This window comes from Ochlerotatus camptorhynchus, unplaced genomic scaffold (assembly GCF_037179485.1).
Source record: "Ochlerotatus camptorhynchus isolate MF236.1 unplaced genomic scaffold, CSIRO-AGI_Acam_v1.1 ptg000251l, whole genome shotgun sequence".
Lineage (NCBI taxonomy): Eukaryota > Metazoa > Arthropoda > Insecta > Diptera > Culicidae > Ochlerotatus > Ochlerotatus camptorhynchus.
The window spans coordinates 4,817,781-4,838,329 of NW_027040741.1; the positions used below are offsets into that span (position 1 = coordinate 4,817,781).

The window sequence follows — 20,549 nt, forward strand, 5'->3', positions numbered from 1 at the left end:
TTCATAAGGGCCTATACGCGATGATCAATTCTCTTCGTCGATTTTCTCTTTTGTTAATAACTCGCTAGATTTAACGTTTCTCGGTGCGTTTGCTGTTGCTTTTGATAGCCAATACAACCTGTTACTACTCTGCATTGAATAAATTCTAGAAAATTGTTTCGCTTAGCTGCAGCAATGCAAAGAGAAAATCGATGAAGAGAATCGATCATCGCGTATTCGCCCTTATGCATGCTCACTGTCGAAATATTCCATACGATTTGACAGGTAGCAAAACGTCATTTTCATTTATTCATCATTGCCATCTGCTGGTAGATTCATCAATTGGCGTCTTGCAGTGAAACTTTTCGCCACCTACATTTCGAAGTGAGAACTACTAGAAGGAGGGTAGTTTCCAAATTTTCCAAGTAAAACAGACGCTTTTTGGGGCAAATCGGTCCATAAAGAAAAACAAATAATTTCCCATGAAAACTTTTGCTTAAATCGTGTAAGAAAACGTGTTTGAAAACTATTTGTTACTATTTCGGTATGGATCGGAGATGTTTTCATGGCAAATTATGCGTAACAAGTTAGCACCCACAGGGAGAGGTTACCTTTGCGCAGCTGTATTTTTTGGAAAATGGTGAATATGTGCGATTTTCACTAAGATGAAAGTGGAAATTAAGTGAATTTACTTAGGAAAGGTTGTATCATGCTGGTGGTAATAGAGAAATGGTTGTTTAGGACGCCAATATTCAATTAATGTTCATTTTGGCCTTTTTTAAGCAAACATATTGATACTCACAATTTTCGACGGAAAACGCACCGGAACTTGATTTACTCAACACGCACCATACTATAAAATGGTGCTAGATGGTCTTCAAAGTGATAACAAGATGACAAATCATTTTTATTTTGAGTAATTGAGCAATTTACTTCTGTTTACATCATATTTACGATGCAGCATTGATGGAACCGCGAAATGAAATGAATATATCTTATGAAAGTTCAACTGGAAAAGTCAAAGATGCACATCAGTCTGATCGTAAAAACGTTTTCTTCTTCAATTCGAATGTTATATTGGAAGGATTTTACGCAGGATTGATTAAAATTATGATTTAATGCTAATTTTCACGAATTTTATACGCAGTCTGTCAACATTATCATCATCATGCAGTGGCGACACCTGCGTTGAGCTTTTACGGCAATCTTCCAATAGACCATTTTATGAAGGATGTCAAATGACAGGAGCCGGTTTGCCTGACGTTCATCTGACGTATGTCAAATGATGATTGTTTTCTTTTGATTGTTATTGAACCGGAAGACAAATCGAGAGCAAAAAGCGGGAATTTGTTTTGATTGAAAGAGGAACAGGAAAGCAAGCACCTGCGACTCCTGTGCCTGGAAATAGTGGTAGGTAGTTTAAATTGCGTGATTTCATAACCTGTTTGAACAAAGTTAAATTTGCTTCCAGGATCGTCGAGACTCAGTGCCTACGCTGCAAATTTACCAAGGGATCAGCAGAGTCGGTATACTGATAAAATTTCTTCGATAAGTTTGGAAGATCCGTAACTCTTGGTCATGTCGTCGGAGAGCATCCCCACAAGTGTTTCGTATGAGTCAATTATCGAATATGCTTTGCACAAAAAATCTTCCTACACCGGATCCAGCTTTCACTGTTTCAAGGCATTGGAATCAAAACACCGTTTCGAGAGCGGAATGGTGAAACAAGTGGAGAGCACAACGATCGGTGGAAAGCATGTTGTTCGAGGAAAGGTAGTGAAATGTTGTAGTTTAAAATTACCCAAGCAAGATTATAAAAGTTTGAATGTTTTAGGTTATGCACTCGATGAGTGTAACAAGTCCCTGCCTAACGCCATGGAAAATAATCAATGATATTGAAATCTTAAGCGCTCACTGTGATTGTGTTGCGGGCGTAGGAGAAGTATGTTCTCATGTTGGAGCTATTTTGTACCACCTCACCAGTCTGCATCACTAAGAACATGTGAATCAGCGTACTTAGCCGGAACCAGTGGGGCGGACCTAATAAATCGATTTCAGAAAACCTACAGCAGCCAATTCGAGATATTAATTATGGTAACAAGTTGTGCAGCTTCGATAATGCTTTTGGAAACGTGCGTCGTTTAGGGATTGATGAACTTAGAGATGTTTTAAGTGATCTTTCAAATGAAGGAATACAGTGTGCTGCTATGCAGGAATTATGTTGTGTGAATAGACTATGCTTCCGATGCGTAGCATCACAGATAGATTATTGTTATTTTAAAGAAGGTATCATCTTGGATAGACTGTATGACACATCTTTGGAGAACAAGTCTATTGAGCAACTAAGGTTCATGGCTTTGCAGTTCCATTCTAAAATGAAATTGAGTATGGATGATATTATTCGCAATAAAATCGAAAATGAAACTCGGGACCAATGGAAAAGTGATTTATGGAAAAGAATCCGTATCGGCAGAATAACTGCTTCAATCGTAAAAAGCGTATGATCGACGAATTTGAATAAACCGTCAATGTCGATAGTAAAGAAAATTTGTTACCCAGACCTAACGTATTTCTCAACACAAGCCACACGACACGGAAAAAAAATGAAAAAGATTGCATTTAATCAACTAGCTAATAACCTAAAACGAATTCATGAAAGTCCTTCACTGACAGGATCAGGACTTATAATCGATGAAACCAACCCTGAACTAGCTGCCTCTCCAGATGGCATACTTCATTGCACATGCTGCTACCGAGTTCCACTTGAAATTAAGTGACCTTTTCGTTTCAAGAATGAAAGTGATATTATTGCAAAACTGACAAAAGTTACCTACCATACCTAAAAAAAATCACATGACATGATTAAAACACATCCATATTTAATGTTGCCATACATCAACAGGCTGGCTGTAGCCCAAATGATGTTAATAATACTAATCATAAAAATAATAATAGTAAAATTACATGTCAATAATCACAGAAAGAAAAACAAAGCAACATGGTCAGAATGTAAAAAAAACATAAATGGAAATACACTAATTTTCTCTGTCAGTCACTGCGGCCGGCGAAAACAGATGAGAATCTCCGACAAAGCGCATCACGTGTGAGGTGAAAGTCGAATACAGATGCGACTCTATTGAACACACGCTGTAGTCCGCAAATCGCACCATATGCCCCGTAGCTCGTGCGACGCAGTGGCAGTCTCAGCATGAGGTTGTTACGGAGTGGTCGGGGTTGCACGTTTAGGTCAATTTACCTTAGGATAGCCTCACAATCTATTCGTCCCTGTAGAGTGTCGGCGATAATCAAAGCTCTGTTGGTGTCCCTTCTAATCCGGAGAGGTTCAAGGTTTATCAGTTGGCAGCGACTCTCGTAGCTGGGCAGCCGAAGCGGATCTCTCCAGGGCAGTCTACGAAGCGCAAAACGAAGAAAGCGACGTTGAACAGATTCGATTTCTCGGCACCATTGTTGTAATTCGGATTCCAAACCGCAGAACAATACTCAAGCGTCGATCGTACGAGGGAGCAGTAAAGAGATTTTAAGCAGTAGACATCGGTGAAATTCTTAGCTATCCTGAAGATGAATCCTAAAGTCCTAGACGACTTATTGATGACATAAGAAATGTGTTGCCTGAATGTTAGCAGTGAATCCAACACCACACCCAGGTCTTTCACCTGATTCACGCGTTCGAGTGTCGTTCCAAGCAGGTCATAGCTGAATACAATCGGTTGCTTTTTTCGTGAGAACGTTATGGCAGAGCACTTTGCTGGGTTCACTACCATTCGATTTAAAGTACACCAACTGGCAAAGACATTAAGCTGATGTTGAAGGTTGTGGCAGTCAGCGATCGAGCAAATTCGTAAAAATATTTTGAGGTCGTCTGCATATGCTAATCGAGGTCCTTCGATAACCAGGTTCACGTCGTTGAAGTAGAGTAGAAAAATCAACGGTCCCAGATGGCTTCCCTGCGGTATACCTGATGTGGCAAAGAAGCCAGCTGATTTGCAATCTCCTATAGCAACCATAAGTTGGCGACCAGTTGGTACGAACGGAACCAACTCAAGAGATTACCGCTCACCCCAAGCCTGTCAAGTTTAGCAATCGAAATGTCATGATTCAACTTATCGAATGCCGCGGATAGATCGGTATATATAACGTCCGTCTGTACCCGTTCAGTCATACTATCGGTAATGTAGGATGTGAGGCATAGCAGATTGGTGGTTGTAGAGCGACCGCCAGTAAACCCGTGTTGATCAGCACTCAGATACTGCTTGCTGTGAGAGAGCAACGGTTCCATAATAACAAACTCGAATAGTTTCGAAACAGCACTCAGCGAAGTAACTCCACGATAGTTATCCACGGCTCGTTTGCTTCCCTTTTTGTGGACAGGAAACATGTGTGCACATTTCCAGAAGGATGGAAATATACCACTGGAGAGAGACATCCGGAATAGACGGTGAAGTGGAGTTAACAAGCAAGCAATATGTTTCTTCAAAAACACGGACGGAACTCCATCGGGTCCAGGGTTGAAGGACGATTTGAGCTGCGTTGCAGCGTTAGAAATCATCTCAACGTTGACATCAATTGCACTCAGCGTTTGACCATTTAGTGGGATGTTCCTGGCTGCGAGGGAAACATGGTCGTCACTTAGTCTCTCATCAGTGAACACACTGGCAAAATTGACAGAAAAAAGGCGGCAAATATCCTGCGGAGTGGAAGCAACTTCACTGTTCAATTCCATTGACGATGGGAGGCCAGATTCTCTGCGTTGCTCGTTCACGTAGTTCAAGAAGGATTTCGGGTGAAGTTTAAGGTTACGCTGAATACCTCGTTGAAATCGCAGAAAGCATCGACGACTGGCTCGCTGATACTCGTGATTAAGCCACACGTAGTGATGCTTCAGCGGAAGCGTGCGATACTTCGTAAATCTTCTCAATGCTGCTCTCTTGGTCGACTTCAACCTACGCAGCTCAATCGTCTGCCAGGGAGGGTGAGAGTCTTTGCGTTGAATTCTTTTCGGGACGTGTCTGTCAATGACATATGCCAAGACATGAGAAAAAGTTTGCGCAGCGGCCTCAACGTCGTCATGATCGAGAATGTTCTCCCAGTCCATGTTTGACAACACATCTACAATACTTCTTTCGAAAGTCATAAGAAACCGCAGCAGGAAGACTATCGAAATCACGAACGAGATTGTCCTCAACAGTGACAATCAGAGGAGGGTGGTGCGGAACAAGCTTAACTAGTGGACAAGGTGCTGTGGAAATGAACGGAGCATTGTCCTGAGTGCTCACGAAGCAGAGGTCCAAACTACGGTTGTTCTCGTTGACTACGTAGTTAATTTGAGAAAGCGCTGCTACGCTATAGTTATCGAGAAGGCCGATAGCTCCTGCATGAAATACAGAACGTTCTGGATCTGGATAGAGGAAGCCGCTATGGGATGGTCTCCACGAAACGCCTGCTAGGTTAAAGTCCCCAAAAAAGAATAGCTCATCAATTGGAGTCGCTCTTTCCATTACTGTGAAGACTGATTGACAGTGAGTCTCGATGAGTTCAAGATCACGAACTCGATCTGGTGGCATGTACAATGCGCACAAAAATAATGTGCGATCGCCCAGTTTAATGGCTGTCCAAACCTGTTCCACACTGTTCCACGATTCATTTTCGATTGCTCTCGCCTCCAATCCGGAACGGACAGCCACAAGAACGCCACCACCAGTAGATTTTCGGCTGTTGTTTGGATTCCGATCGCAACGAAAAACCTCATAATCGGATCCGAAAACCTGGCTGGAAAGCGTTCGCGAATCGAGCCACGTCTCGCATAGGACAATCACATCATAGCAACGATCCGATACAGCAAGCCGGTAGTCGTCAACATCAGAATTCATTCCGCCGGCGTTTTGGAAGAAAATCACGATGTCCTGCTTGCGGCTTACAATCGAACGTCTGTTCTCCCTAGAAATCACGGAACCATCAGGCAGCGAAAGAACATTAACAATACCATGCGGATACTCGCCATAGTGACTGGGTTGGAAGACCCCCTCCACATCCGACTACAGGTCCGGAACGACTATGGTGAGCGGCGGCAGCAAATGGCTGGACTGAGACGGAGGGATCAGGGGCTCCCACGAGGCTTTCTACGGCGCGTTCCGGGCACCGAGGTACAAGAGTTGATTCGGCGGCATTCAAGGTGCTGAAATTTGGATCGGCATCAGACATCATATTTGCGCTATTAATTATGTACTCGTCTGTTCTAGCAAGTTGGAAGACCCCCAATCCACATCTAAAATCAGGGCCAGGACGACTATGATGAACGCTGACAGGAATTAGCACGACTGAGTTAGAGGAACCAGGGGCTTCCATAAAGCTTTCCACGATGCGTCCCGGTTGCAAAGCAGATTGGTTCATCCAGAGTTCAGAAGACATCGAGCTTACTACGTCGTTTTCAGAAGGCGAGGTTGGATCGGATGGTTGCGTTAAGTATTCGCTGCTGGAAACGGAAGGTGGCTCAGAAAAAGAAGGTTTTGGAACGTATCGATACTTGCCTGTAAGTACAGGCTGGAAGACCTCGTCACCGATTCCAAAACCAGGGCCAGGACGACTTCTGATGATTAGATCTACAAACAGCTCGACTAGTTCGGAGGGATCAGAGGCTTCCGAAGCGCTGTATTGTTGCGTCCCAGATCCGTCCAACAGCACGTTAGTAATTGAAAAGGAAGTATCCTGGAACTGGTGTCACTGTGCTGGACCAATACGGGTGATTTTGGTCACCTTCTTTGACCGGGAATCATCGAACTCACGAAACTGAATGCCCTCCGGCCACGAATCGCAGGAAAGGGCAACATCCCGTTTGTTTTGGTTGACGCCGACTTTGAAGGAAACGTAGTTTAACGTTGACGGATCTTTTCCTCTGGGAACCAACTTGGCAACCCGAGGTTTCTCGTCTGTTTCCAGACACAAACACTTAGAGACAAGAAATGAAATTTCATCGTTCGTAGTAGTGGGATGAAACGCCGATAAGTAAACCCACACCAGATCATCGTTCAGGTCCACGGTTCTGACCGAGTCGATAGGTGCTTTCTTACCACACAGTATGGGCTTGTCATCAGTGCTAAATGAAGTACGGCGACGTTTCGGGGTGCCACGACCGGAATCAAAGCGGTCATTTTTAGGCCAACGTGGAGTTGAGCTGACTGGGATCTTCGATTCCACTTTGGCTGCAAGAGCAATAACAGCCGAATTCAATTTCTCGATGTCCTCTTTCATCGAATCAACCGCGTTTGGAGCCACAGAAGTCTGATTGACGTCACGGCTCACGATATTACGGAAGTGGCCGTTTGAAAAAAGCGCCGCACAGTGATCGCACATCCAGAAGACATTCTTCTCGTACAATCCAAGTTGATCGAGAAGTTCGAGATCAACTTTGGCACAAATCATGTGAAATGTGTCACCACAAAAACCGCGACAAACAATACGTTCGGAGTCCGAAATGGTTTTTTGGCACTTCTTGCAAAAAATGCGACGCAAACTTTATACACGCAACAAAGACTACCACGTAACGAAAAACTATAGCAAATTTCCGATGCGCGAAACGAGGCAATCAGACGTAGAAACACTATTCAATACACAAAAGTACGGTAGCAGAGTGTAATGCAACAAGAGATACTGACGATTTGGTACGCTAAGTACGGTAGCAGTAGTGCAGCGACAGATACAAAACAAAAAATGTAAATAAAATGAAGATTGACACCACTGTTCCACGGGACGACACTTTTAATCTACAATTTCTCAACTTATCCACAAAGCTACACGAAATCCTACACTTCACAGAGGTACACCAAACGAACTCACACTCTATAACACAAAACACTACTAAAACAGTTCAAATTTACACGGGTAAAACGACGATTTTTCACCAGCGGGTTTACGTTTTCAACTATTTCAGTGAAGCTCTATATTTACAAGAGAGACAAGGTATGAAAAGTATGATATTATGCACAAGTTCAGATGCAGATAGCCTTACTTGATGCCGAGTATGGTTATTTCTATGTGTGGACTAAAACTGAGGAACTACTCATCACTGTTAATCGCGATTTAAATTATTTGCAAGACCTGAAACTGAAAGCTACTACGTTTTTCAAGGCTATGCTTTTACCGGAGTTTATAGGAAAGTTTTACAGCAAGGAACAGGAACGTGCAGAGCAACTGAAAAGCTTGAGAAAGTATCGGCATTATAAACAGTAAAATGATTCGGCATTCGAAATAAAAAACAATTCATCAATGTTTCATTTTTTGTTTCTTTTATTTGATTTAATTAACAATAGGCTTACAAAGATTAACGAGAATTGCTGCGACATATACAATCATGTCCAGTGTCATCTCATTGTTGTGTTTCCTTGCCATCAGGGTCATTGGAACGCTCTTCTTAAGAATATGATATTTCTCTCGCATTTGGCCGATTGCACGTTCAACATGGATTCGAACTGTCGCAATGTTCCTGGTATTTTCAACATCAATGGCAGACAGTTGCCTTCCGTTCTTTCTGAAAGCTGGCATGTTCAATGAGACGTTTTTCTCCCTTAGTGCGTCTTCAATCAGAAAACCACGGTCCACCATAACGGTGTCTCCCTCTGTTAACATTTCTAGAAACCCACAAGAAGCTGCAATGGTTTTATCAGATGCACGTCCTTCATAACCCTTCGAAACAAATATAACGAAACCAGCCGCACTGATTCCTAAAAATATTTGAGCGTATTTGATTTCTTATACTCCGACCACTGTTGAGCAGCAGCAATAGGATTTGAGGGCCTTTCCCCTTTTATTTCAAACCAGTCAATTATAACAGTGGTACTGTTTCCAAAGACATCTTTGAAGCATTGAGGAGTATGCCTCATTAGTACTTCCCTAGGGGGCCAATAAACTACATTGTGAAACACGTTGTAGATTGTGTAAATGGTCGAAAAGAAGTATTTCGAGACTGTGGCAGGACACATCTCATACGAAATGCTAAGGCATTTGTAAAAATAGTTGAATCTCAACATTTGGAGAGTCATAAGGAATACCTGCTCTTTCGTCAGATTCAGTGGTGAAAGCATGTGTGAATAAATTTGGTTGAAAATCATAATCACCACACGTTAATCTTCCAACCCGGTGTAAAATTTACAATCCGTTGGGCGCTCTTTCAACGTTTGTAAGTCGACCTTTGTTCTCCGTGGATGTTTCTTTAATTCCTCTATCTCTGCATTTTGCTCTTGTGCAGCGCGTTTCAGCTCCTTTAACTCGGCAGCGTGTGTCACTGTACTACTCTCAAGCGCATCATCATTGGATGGAATTTGTTCCGTTTGTGTGTAGTTACTCCTAACGAGAGGAGTAGCTTGTACGGATACTGCACTACTTCTGATTGGACGAGCTGCAGTCTGAGGCTTTGAAAAATACTCACGCACTGTTGGTGGATTATTTTCTAAAATAAGAAATGCCGATTTAGTAGTTTTTTTTTCAAGGGCAATTATTTTATAGATACCTTTCAAGAGTTCGTCGGGTTCTAGGTGAACATTGACCGCAAGAAAGTTTTCCGGTGATATGTGTTCACCTTTCATGCGTCCGTCCGTTTCTTCTTCTTTTTGCTCTTCCGTAGTAATTTGGAATAATACAAACAGAAATCCGACTTCTGATCCCACAGTTGTATTTCCTTCACAGTTTGATGCATCCGAAGCTGGACAGAAGAACTCATCGATAGCACTTTTGTGAACGGTGCTGCTTGCTGGTGAGGTTAACTTGTAGCATGGTTCCGGATTACTTGTCTCCTTGCTTAGTTCCGGGTATGCTGATGGTAGCATGAGCGTTGGCACCCAATCAATGTCTGTATCGTTAGTCAACACTGCTGGCTTCCCTAGGAGGTGAATTTAAGAGATTTTTTTTCAATTGTTTCAAAATATTTTACTTTTAAACTCACCTGAAACAAAATGTTTCGAACACATTCTGCCAGATTTATCTCGGAGCGAAGGAATTGTCTCTTCCTATTTTGTCAATCGCAATCTCGCTAAATTTTGCAGGCATTCGACTTTGAGACGATGCGGTTCCGGACGGCGATAGAAACTCACTGTTTTTTCTTTGCCCTGGACATATTTTGAAGAGCATTTCGGCACAATACACCAAAATTTCACTGTCGACATTTTTACGCCCAAAATAATTATGTTTGACACAAAAAATCTTCAACCGACCAGCAAGCGAAAAACCAAAACAAAAGGTAACCGCTTCCTGTCAATTAACGTAAACATAGGGCAACAGCTGATCCGAAACGTCTCATAAAATGGTCTATTGGAATGCGGCAAAGCGGCAGCGGTGCCGTTGTCATTGTGTTCAGCCCTTAACACCTGTTTTACAGCAATTTAAACGTCAACGGCTAGGAGTTACCAAACCACACGGCGCATATTGCCTCACCCTAAACTCAGAACTTGATACATTCAAAGCGCAAATTTGTGATCGACTTGTATGCATACAAGCATACTGAGCTGAAGGACAAGGAGTCCGTTACTCTACGATCAGCTCAGCTTCAATACCACCCCGAATTCTCTTCTTCACCGAAGGGTGTTCGATCCTCCGATGAGGTCAAGAAACTACATGCAGCACGAGCCTACAAGCAGATGTATGAACGAATTCAACACACTACAAGACACACATTTCTACAAATATGACGACAGAAGTAAACTTAGGTTATTTTTAAGAAACCAGCTTAATTTGAAATATGTGAAACATGTACTTTGTGTTTATTTTTTAAGTAGAGTAACGGGCTTATAGCCTATAGTCCAAGTACAAATACCGAAGAGTTACGTTCAATCATCGAACAGAACGACTAAACGATTCTTGAAGCAGGAAAATTGAATTCTATGATATATTTAGCCATTTTTAGGGTGTGCAGCAATAAGATACAAAACGTGAAATAATAGAATTTCAAATAAAATTATGCGTGCAACAATTGGGCTCTGAGACACAATCAAAAGATTTATTATACGGAAAATGCTAACGAATATATAGTGCCCTTAAGCTCTGGAAATGCTTGTTCAAACGCATTTAAAGGCTTCTTGAATAATTGCTACTTCAAAATCGTTTTCATCCACGTAAATACGCAAAATAACAAAAATGCGTGCTTAACTGTGCAACAATTGGCAATTTACCCTAGTTTTCGCTTTCATTGGAATCAATATTATCATCTACTGCAATTAATAACACGTGGTTCCTTTTGATGGTAGACGAGTTTTCCAATAATTAAACAGAAATGTATAAATTTATCAATTACTTACATTACCCAGTTAAGCTATAAAATGTCTTTAATCACTTTTAACTATGAAGGCATTTTTATAGTTCCACTATAACTGGCTCGCCCCACTTTGCCAAGGATAGGAATGATAACAGTGCTACTTTCGGTTGCATGATCAAATTTCCAATCCTGAAATAAATTTCCAGCAGATCATAAATCAACAGATGGTGTTTGATTTCCAGACTTACGTTGAACGCAAAAAAGAAATGAAATTTCTTCAATTCATACCAAATGGAAATCCAATTTAAAAAATATATAAACAATATTTCGTTGCTGGTAGTGTTGCTCGGTAGTGAGCGAAAGAAAAATGTAAATCAGTTTGGAAAATCATACCCCAGAATCAGTTTCGAGTGTATTTGAGCGTCCAAGACGAAGGAACGTATTAGGTACCTATCTAAACGTTTGGCAGTCAGCAGAAGGCTTTTGATGGAGGTGACGCGTACGCTTAAAGTTGTTCTATTTGAAGACGGTTTTCTTCTACTTAGGGTGCCGTACTTTTTGGCCTATTGGGTCTTATTTGTTTTTGAGAATCTTCCATTTTCGTTTTGGTGGCAAATGTGAATCGGTTTTCAAAGATAAAAATAATGCACCTCCCTACACTGCCGAGGGAGCCCATTTCAAACAGTTTCATGGCCAGGAGGACCGGGAATAATCGTTTGAAATGCTAATTGAGAATCAGTCTCAATCAGGTAAATAGTCGTCTGCGGAGATTGTTTTTCATGCCCGCAACGTGGTTTTCTTGACTTTTCTCGGTTTGCTGTAGCTTGTTTTCAACGCGCTTTGGGTTTGAGATCAAACGGATTTATTCGGATTGGAAGTCAGAAGGGTGAAATTGTTCCTAAATAGATAAAACGTCTTGAGCAGACGGTGAAAGGAAGCAGTGGAGATAAAAATATAAAATGAAAAGGTAATGTTTAACCTCTACTATGATTTTTCTTGAAAATAGCATTTATGCATGGTGGAGTGGATTAGTGCATAAATAATTCGTTTGAACTCAAAAAGTAAAATTATAAGAAAAATATAACTCACAATTGGCTGGTGAATCACGTGCGTCCATGCAGAAAATGTATAATTTCATTGTCGGATTTTTTGCCTCTTCTCATCTTACACTACCTACATTTTTTTAACACTTTAACCTTCTTATATAGCCCGAGCAAAGTCAAGAAACAAAATGATAGCAAATCGAAATTAAATTATGATGTCAACATGTAATTAAATGTTCATGATCCTATCAAAAGCTATACATAAATTTTAACTTCATATTGTCAAATTGTCTAAATTCCTGCGACCCAAAAGGTGTTTAGGATACCCATATACTGAGAAACGCTGGCATAAAGCATCGAAATCCAAAAGCATGTCCACGATACCGGACATTTTTAAAATGATGAATGCCTACCATGTTCAGAATGATCATGAGCAGGGCTGACAAATCTTATTTTCAATGAAAGATCTCATGCGATATTCACAGAGATACTTCTGTCACTATCATCGGATGAGAAATGTCTACTGACTACTAGCTCATTTATTGCTTTTACAGTTACTTGTACCGATAAAATCGTAATAATATATGCACTCTACCGATAACATACGGTTATTTGAATTAATCTAAATTAGTTAGAAATGTGGATGTAAAAACCGCAATAGAATTATTCTCATGAGTGCTTGATCATTGGAAAATGATAGTTTCGTCTCGTGATAGTAAGAGGACCTGAGGAAACGGGAAACAAAATTTATAGATTAATGATCCTTCTGACATTTGATGCAAACAATATGCAAAGTTTCATACAAATATAATTTTTCTATATGGTATGGGAGTGCTCCATAGTCAAAGCTGAAAAGTCATAATTTACGAGTTGTTTATTTAGTTGTTGCTTATAGGAAAAGTTACGTTTTAGCAAAATTCTGCAGTGGTACGATTGTGGATTTTTCAAGTTATATCGCACCACAATAGCTCAAATGACTGATCATCGTATAAAATGCACCCGGCAGGGAAAAAGTATAATATAGATAGATAAAAAATATACTTTTATTTATAACATACCATATATGTAACACTACGCTTATCTCCTGTATGTAACTCCATCGTTAAAATAGAGCCATTTCACTAGACTGTCACTGCTGATGATAGTTATATCCCATACACGGTGCTCTCATCTTTTCTCTTTAGCGGAAAACTTTTTCCAGCCACTTTAAACTTGAACCCCATAATCATTTCGTCCTCCAGCCATCGTCGGTTCCTATTTCTTGACCTTCTTTGGGATGTCTCTTGACGCCCCGGAAACCACCACCACTCAAGTGATGAGGAGAATAAGCGAATTGCATCTTAACCTCATGATGCCACCAGCGCTTCCTTCCACCTAGGATCGAAGTCAACACTCAGGACATCATCGACTCCGGGAGCAAACTGGAAAACGACTCTTTCCAATCTAATAATACAATGTAATGTAATAATAATAATCGTTCCGCGCACTTCTACCACCACCATCCCTTTCTAGTGGTTATTATACAACGAACGGTTGGTGCTTTCCTTGAAGAGAGCCACGTTCGAAAAATCCCATCATATAGTCTGGTTATCCGAGAAAGTCTGCCCTGCTGCTACTGCAATTCTTGCGAAGCACTAGTAATAACGAGTGTCGCGAGGGGGCGTTGGAAGGAAATTGAAATTTATGCTGCCATATCCCATTGCTTCACCAAAATCAGGCAGAAGGACTGGAAGAGGAAGTGAAAACAGTGCAGGATCGTACAGTTTAAGGTTAATATTTTTCTGGTGCATCTAGCGTATAGAGGAAATGTAAGTAAAAGTAAGATGAAACTTTGATGAAAGCACTACTTTTAGCGCTGAATTGCTGTTACTTGAATGAAAAATGATTGCATCCATGAGAAACTATGAGAATGATTTTGTGCGCCAGAGAACAGACAAGGTTTGTTCATTGCAGTAAACCACAGTATGGAGGTAAAATTCTAATTATAATAAATGTAGGGCATGTAAGGCTTACTTAAAAATAAAAAAAAATATTTTTAATGCTATTGCAGTGGATGCTACAATATTTTCAATTCACTGAGATACACAGTTTAAAAAAAGCTATGTAAATTTCTGCCACTATGATGCACATACATGGAGCGTCATATATCATACAAGTTTATATTATAGATCGTGTAAATAAATGAGACATTTCAGACATACCAAACATTGATGAAGAATTCGGTTTGGATACATTTGTCATTCTTTTCTTAATCGCAAGGAATGGATTATAATTGATCATTTTAGATGGTCAAGTTTTGAACCCACCACAGCATGCTCTTGGCGCTACTGTATATAGACGATCAAATGTAAAAAACAGTAGTAGCCACAGCATACTTTTGTCAAAACCTCAGCATTTTCATTGATCCATTGGATTCACTTGCAACAAGATTAAGTAATGCCACCGATAATGATCATGCATCAGAACCCTAGCCTTAACCACTTCAAACCCTGCACAACAAAAATCTGAATCGAGTTCCAGCAAAATGGATTGCTGATCTGCTTCCAACCAGCAATCTAAACATTTTTGCTGAAAGCTTATTAATATGCATGATCTGTCAAATATGGGACGGCTTTTATGTTTCACATTCCAGCGGCATTTATTTATTTAGAATTAAGAAGGGCTTTTTCAACATAATTATAGTGCTCATGCTTGTGAAATTCGCTACGAACCAGTAAGTAAGTGCATTAACATTACCACTACGTGAATTTAACTAGGTTTATTATTTTTTTTTAGCTAAAATCCTTGCGAGAAGTGCTTCTGAATCTTTGCTGAAATGTGTCATTGCAATGTTTAAAAACACATGGATTATTGTTTCATAAAGTAGTTGTGATAAAAATAGGATTTACCAAATAAACGAACTATACATATAGATTTTACTGTCGCATTTATGGGCCTTCGCTCATTTTCAACGTCTATTGAATTTTCATTATGCCGTACTCTAACGGAACTGTCTACCTACCATTCTCTAGCTAATAAGTTATCACACTAAAGCTTCATGTTAGATAGGATTTCCAACCAACTCTGAAAATCGCAAACTTCCGGTATGAAGTAACATTTAAACACTTTGAATTATATTTATATATTAGTCTTAATTTGAAACAATCCATACAAAAAAAAAACAAATTGCTGGTGATTCAGTAGAATATATATTATGCAGTTTTACTGAACAAACCAGTGAAATATTGCTGGTTTTGCAGTAATGAGCTGTCAAATGCAGGCCGGTGACAAGGCCTATACTAACAGCAATTTTTGACAGTAGTCCAAATAGTTTGTTTTGCTTTACTGGGCCCGCTGTCACCGTATACAATGTTGCCTACGAGCCTGCCACCGGGCTGGTCAAATGAGCTGCAAGATGTTTTACTGGTCGTTCAGCAATAATATTTTGCTGGATTTCCAGCTCGGCAAAATCCATCACACCCATACATGTCATCATACGACAAATAACGAGCAACTAGCAACACTGTTCTTGTTTGTTTTTGTGCAGTTTTTACGAATGAATTCTTGAGTTAAAATTGCATAGAATAAATTCGCAACCGTTTTATATACGTCGAATTCGGTCAAGTGAGATATTAGTTGATTTAACGGACGTTTCGTAGTGTTTAGTGATAGTGTTTTTTTAGATCAATATCATCACTTTCCCAGAGTCAATGTTATATTGGGTCATTCTCTGAAACTTGTTCACCGCACCAAAGAACACAGCTTTGAAACCAAGCACCACATCAAGGTTGCCGGATTGTTTTTTTGTCACCAGTACAATTTATTAAGTAAATATAAAATATTTCAGAGCCACTGGCAACCCTTGCTTCGATGCTGAGAACCAAAACAAACAGTTCCCAATAATGGAAATCTGATTCGATCTCTGTTTCGAATGTTTTTGGCTGGGATTAACGGTAAGATATTAATAAATATTGCTTTCTATCACATATAAGATAACTCCCGTATTTAATTCACAGTTTTATACATTAGACAGGACGTTAGCAATGGACCAGGATCGATTGAGGGATGCCAGTGGGTTGGCGGTGCCGTCCACGCTTGTACGGAGGGAGGACTGTTCGCTCGAACACAAGGGGTAAATACCTGTGTTCCATCCCAGGAGATCGGACAACCAAGGAATGTACATTAACTTTCTTAGCTCTGTCACTCCCAACGATTTATATAGCCTATTTTCAAACCCAGCATACGGAGCGGTTGGTACGGTATGTCCCCGCTCTTTGATTACCTGTGGATTAAATGTTAACCACTGTCTATACTTATTAAGTAGACATGGTAAACATTCACTTCCACAAAAATTAACTAAACGCTACACAGTAGGCCTGGCCGCTTTATTGTTTGTTTCACATCCTTGATGTGCAGCAGGCATTAATAATGACAAGAAACATGATAGATGTATCATTTTCCAGGATTCTTTCAAGTACTGGCTGTGTATGTGTAGACTAGACTAGACTAGACTAGACTAGACAGGACGTTAGCAATGGACCAGCGAGACGAGGATTCAGATGAGGAAGTAGACCAAGAAGTGGAATACCTAATCGAGGATCCGCTGTATAATGCTGGCCAGGATGAGGACCCATTTGCCGAAGACGAACTTTCAAACAAGTCGGATGCTCCAGACTGCTCAACATTGTCAACTATACGATAAACCCATTTTTGAATCAGAGTGAATTCGCAACTGATGCTTCAACACGAGAGGCAGGAGATTTAGCTGAGGAAGCAGTAGAGCAAAAACGATTCTACTTTCTGGCCAATTATTTCGTGAAGAAGTATACGAGGCAAAAAAAAAATGGTGTATGCATCAACGAAAAAACAAATGTTCCCGAAAAAGTATCTGGATACAGTCTGTCAGATGTCTTTGAGTGCATATGGAGCTTCGTCAAACCACAGCTCTGCCGGGAAATTGATGTGAATGAAGTTGACGGGATCAAAGTTTCGTGGTCTGCGAAAGAAGATCCGGATATTCGCGATATTAAATTGGACCAGCTAGGAGAGGGAAAAATCATGCTAAACTAGAGAGAGAGAGAGAAAACTATCAATGTGTTTGCATTCGCCTACTCCCAATCCGTCAGTTCTGTGGCTATCTGAGAAGAAGTCAACAAATGCCTTTTTCAACCAAGTGAAACAGACAGAGCTGGAGCACCAAGCAACGTAAACCTCGATGAGTTGGTCCAACATTTGAAAGAGCAAAACTCCCACTTGAGAAGCCACGATTCTGGATGGATTCAGTGGGCCAACTGGGTTCACGCATCTCCAGCTCATCTTCAGACTGGGTTGATGACACAGTTGCCACTAGCGGAAATGAGGGGTATGTTTTCGTCCCTTCCTATCTTTCAAGGAAGCCGATCAACATGTGTGCGTGGAGGTCTGGTGGTTGCTCAAAACATCGTAGACAATCTCGCCCCCAGTGTTCAAGTGTTGTGTGATAAAGCCGAACAACTTATGAACTTCGCTTTTGAAGTGAAACTGTTGGCTCAAGGTTTGAACGAGAAGCTAAATATGTGCCGAGACATGCTGAAGGGTATGCAAACTTCTTTGGCACCCCAGGAATCAACTGTAAGTCAAAGAGTTGCAGAAGAAGTTGGGGACGTAATGGATGTTGATCATGCTTAGTTGAAATAAAGTTTGACAGAACATGTGTTTTACTGCAAATATTCACAGAATGCGTTCATTTCTTGTCTTCAAAGCCAAATGCCCTCAGTGGCTGATCGAGGCCAATATTTGGGTCAAAGTTGCCTCCGAAAATGTACCCACATTTATGAAAAAGTATTGTACACGAATAGTTTTCAAACTTGACGAATGTCTCGGTAATCGTTATGGATAACGGCTTCTTACTGTTTTCGAGGTAGTTTCTCTTCAGGTGCTTTTTGCAGATTCCAAAGATCACCTCGATTGGATATAACATCGGGCAATATGCAGGCAAGAAGATGGGTAGAATGCCCAGGGATCGAAGATATATTATGATATTTTTATCACAATGTATTCTAGCAGCATCCATTATCCATACAGAATGGTACCCTGGATACGTTTCTGCTTTTCCACTTTGAATTGCAAACTTCCGGATGCACTCGAAAATCTTTTAACGAGTAAAAGTACCTTCTGTTCTATACGATTCCAGCAGCCCTGTTTGTCCTAGAAAGCATAAGTAGGATTCCCGTGGGCACCTGTTAAATTCACCGCGATAGATGACCTTTTTTCCTTTAACGCCATATCCGTAGTTCCGCAGCATGTCACGAGAATCGAATGAAACCTCGTCGATGAAAACAATTTGGTGAAGCTCCCACTTGAAAGCTTCTAGCTCGTCAGCATACCTGATAATATGAAATATATATATATCGAAATTGTCATCAAAATAGTTTTATAGTGATTAATTAGTTTTATATCTGAGAATATCCACCTTCCGAATTTGAATGGCCCGTCTTTCAATCTTCTTCCATGTCAGTCCAGCAGTTTTCAAAATCCGAATGACGGAAGCAGCGCTGATAGAGATTTTGAAATGCTTTTGGAAGCGATCTCGTGCTTCATCTATGAAGATCACAGGTTGTAATACAAATCCAGCAGCCATTGTCGTTGCATGATTCCAAAACGTCGATACACTTGTGTTCGGTGCTTTCTTGAGAAGACTCCGTCGCGCTCGTACGTGCGTATCCATTGGCATACGATGGATTTTGATTTACTAAATATTTTTGCCAGAGAAGCACGGTTCATTCCGAGAAAATTAAACGCGGAGAGGCAATGATAAACTGTATTAACACTTGAAGGATTATTATGTACACGGTGAAAAATATCTTCGTGGGGCATTTTACGCGACAAATTGAAAATATTTATAATTAAAGGATTTTAATTTTGAATCAATGGATAAATATTGACTCTCATCAGGCGCAAAAGATCAATGTTTGTTTACAAAATTTTGACAGGCTGCCCAACCGCGGCCTTTGCTTGAAGCGCGGCCGTTCCTTTCGTCAGGCATGGGCCGAGTGAAATTTTGGGGAAATACCCCAATAATAAGAGTCCCGCAAAGAGTGAAGCCAGACGTACCAATCGAACTGTCAAGCGGGGTACCAAACAAGTAAAATAAATAAATACAACCAGTAAACTACAAGTATTGCATTCATTACTGACAATATTTTAGCAATTTTAGATGAAAAACATTTCTTCGCTTTATTTATTTTGATATTTATAAGTTATACCAAGAACTTGTTTGAACATTTTTCAGGTTCTATAATAGTTTTAGTCTCCCAGAAGCTCCGTTATCGATATGAAATTTTTCACTCCGATGCTAACGCAAAAAATCTGGTTGCCGTTTACTCTGACGAAAAATAAATCACAAACAGTGCTGCTTCGACTATTGGATACCCTAGTGGCCCAAGGTTCGCAACCCGTGATCTTCCCTACGTGCAGGCGATCTACGAATTCCGAACGTTAGAGATTGATGTGACCATCCCCTCCTTTCCATACATTTTCCAGCCATTGCATTGTGTCCCAGTCTTATTATCCACCTGTTTCTGTGGTACGTGCCCCTGTGCAGCCAGCATTTGGTCAACCGTTCGAGAGTAGTATCTGAAGGAGGCTTCAGAAACCTGTTTCCTACCTAGCTCCTTCCAACCGAAATTGATACCCATTAACCTCGAGCCCGCCACGAGTAATTGGTACCCAATGCTAACCTAGATTTACTGTTATAAATCAAAAAAATACTGATTTTTGGCTCCGCAAAGTATCTCACACGACTGAGCCGAGTAAATAAACGAAATAGTAAAAAAAAAACAGTGCTGCTTGTTCGCCACACTTTATATTGTCGATACTCTTATTATAACATCGACTCTGCGCTTTCCTACCTACCCATAGAGATTGCTAAAGTATGATTGTGTCAGTGATTTGTTTTCATCGGGAAAATTTTCCGCTATGAAGTTTTTTTTTCCCGGATGAAAACATTTTGCGTATACCAGCTGGGTGATATGCCGCCATGTTATTGAAACCAACATCTGAAACGTCACAATTCAAGTGTGAACTGCAAAAATGGCGTGACTGAATTGTCTTATTTTTACCAAATGAAATTATTTTACCTTTTATGCCATATAAATTGTTGACTTCGTGGTAGAAAATCAGAAAATAATATTTTATGAGTTCTAAGTTTATTTTTCACAAAATGTAAGCAAAAATATTAAGAATATAAAAATATTAGTCACGCCTTTTTTGAAATTCTGGCTTGAAACTTCTATTTGTTTACACATTATGAG

At 40.4% G+C, this 20,549-nt stretch overlaps 1 protein-coding gene and 2 pseudogenes across 1 annotated transcript; 1 reads left to right on the forward strand and 2 right to left on the reverse strand.

Annotated features, from left to right (window-relative positions):
- Positions 1–6,714: 6,714 nt before the first annotated feature.
- LOC135704952 (uncharacterized) lies at positions 6,715–7,416 on the reverse strand. Its single transcript, XM_065226491.1, has one exon. The coding sequence runs from the start codon at positions 7,414–7,416 to the stop codon at positions 6,715–6,717; it is 702 nt and encodes a 233-aa protein (XP_065082563.1).
- Positions 7,417–16,792: 9,376 nt separating this feature from the next.
- On the forward strand, positions 16,793–17,953 carry LOC135704912 (uncharacterized; annotated as a pseudogene).
- A 27-nt stretch (positions 17,954–17,980) lies between these two features.
- On the reverse strand, positions 17,981–19,113 carry LOC135704913 (uncharacterized; annotated as a pseudogene).
- Between the last annotated feature and the right edge of the window lie 1,436 nt (positions 19,114–20,549).

Bases quoted from the DNA above. Each gene is read 5' to 3' on its own strand.
- LOC135704952 (XM_065226491.1), bottom strand. From the start codon at position 7,416: ATGATTTGTGCCAAAGTTGATCTCGAACTTCTCGATCAACTTGGATTG.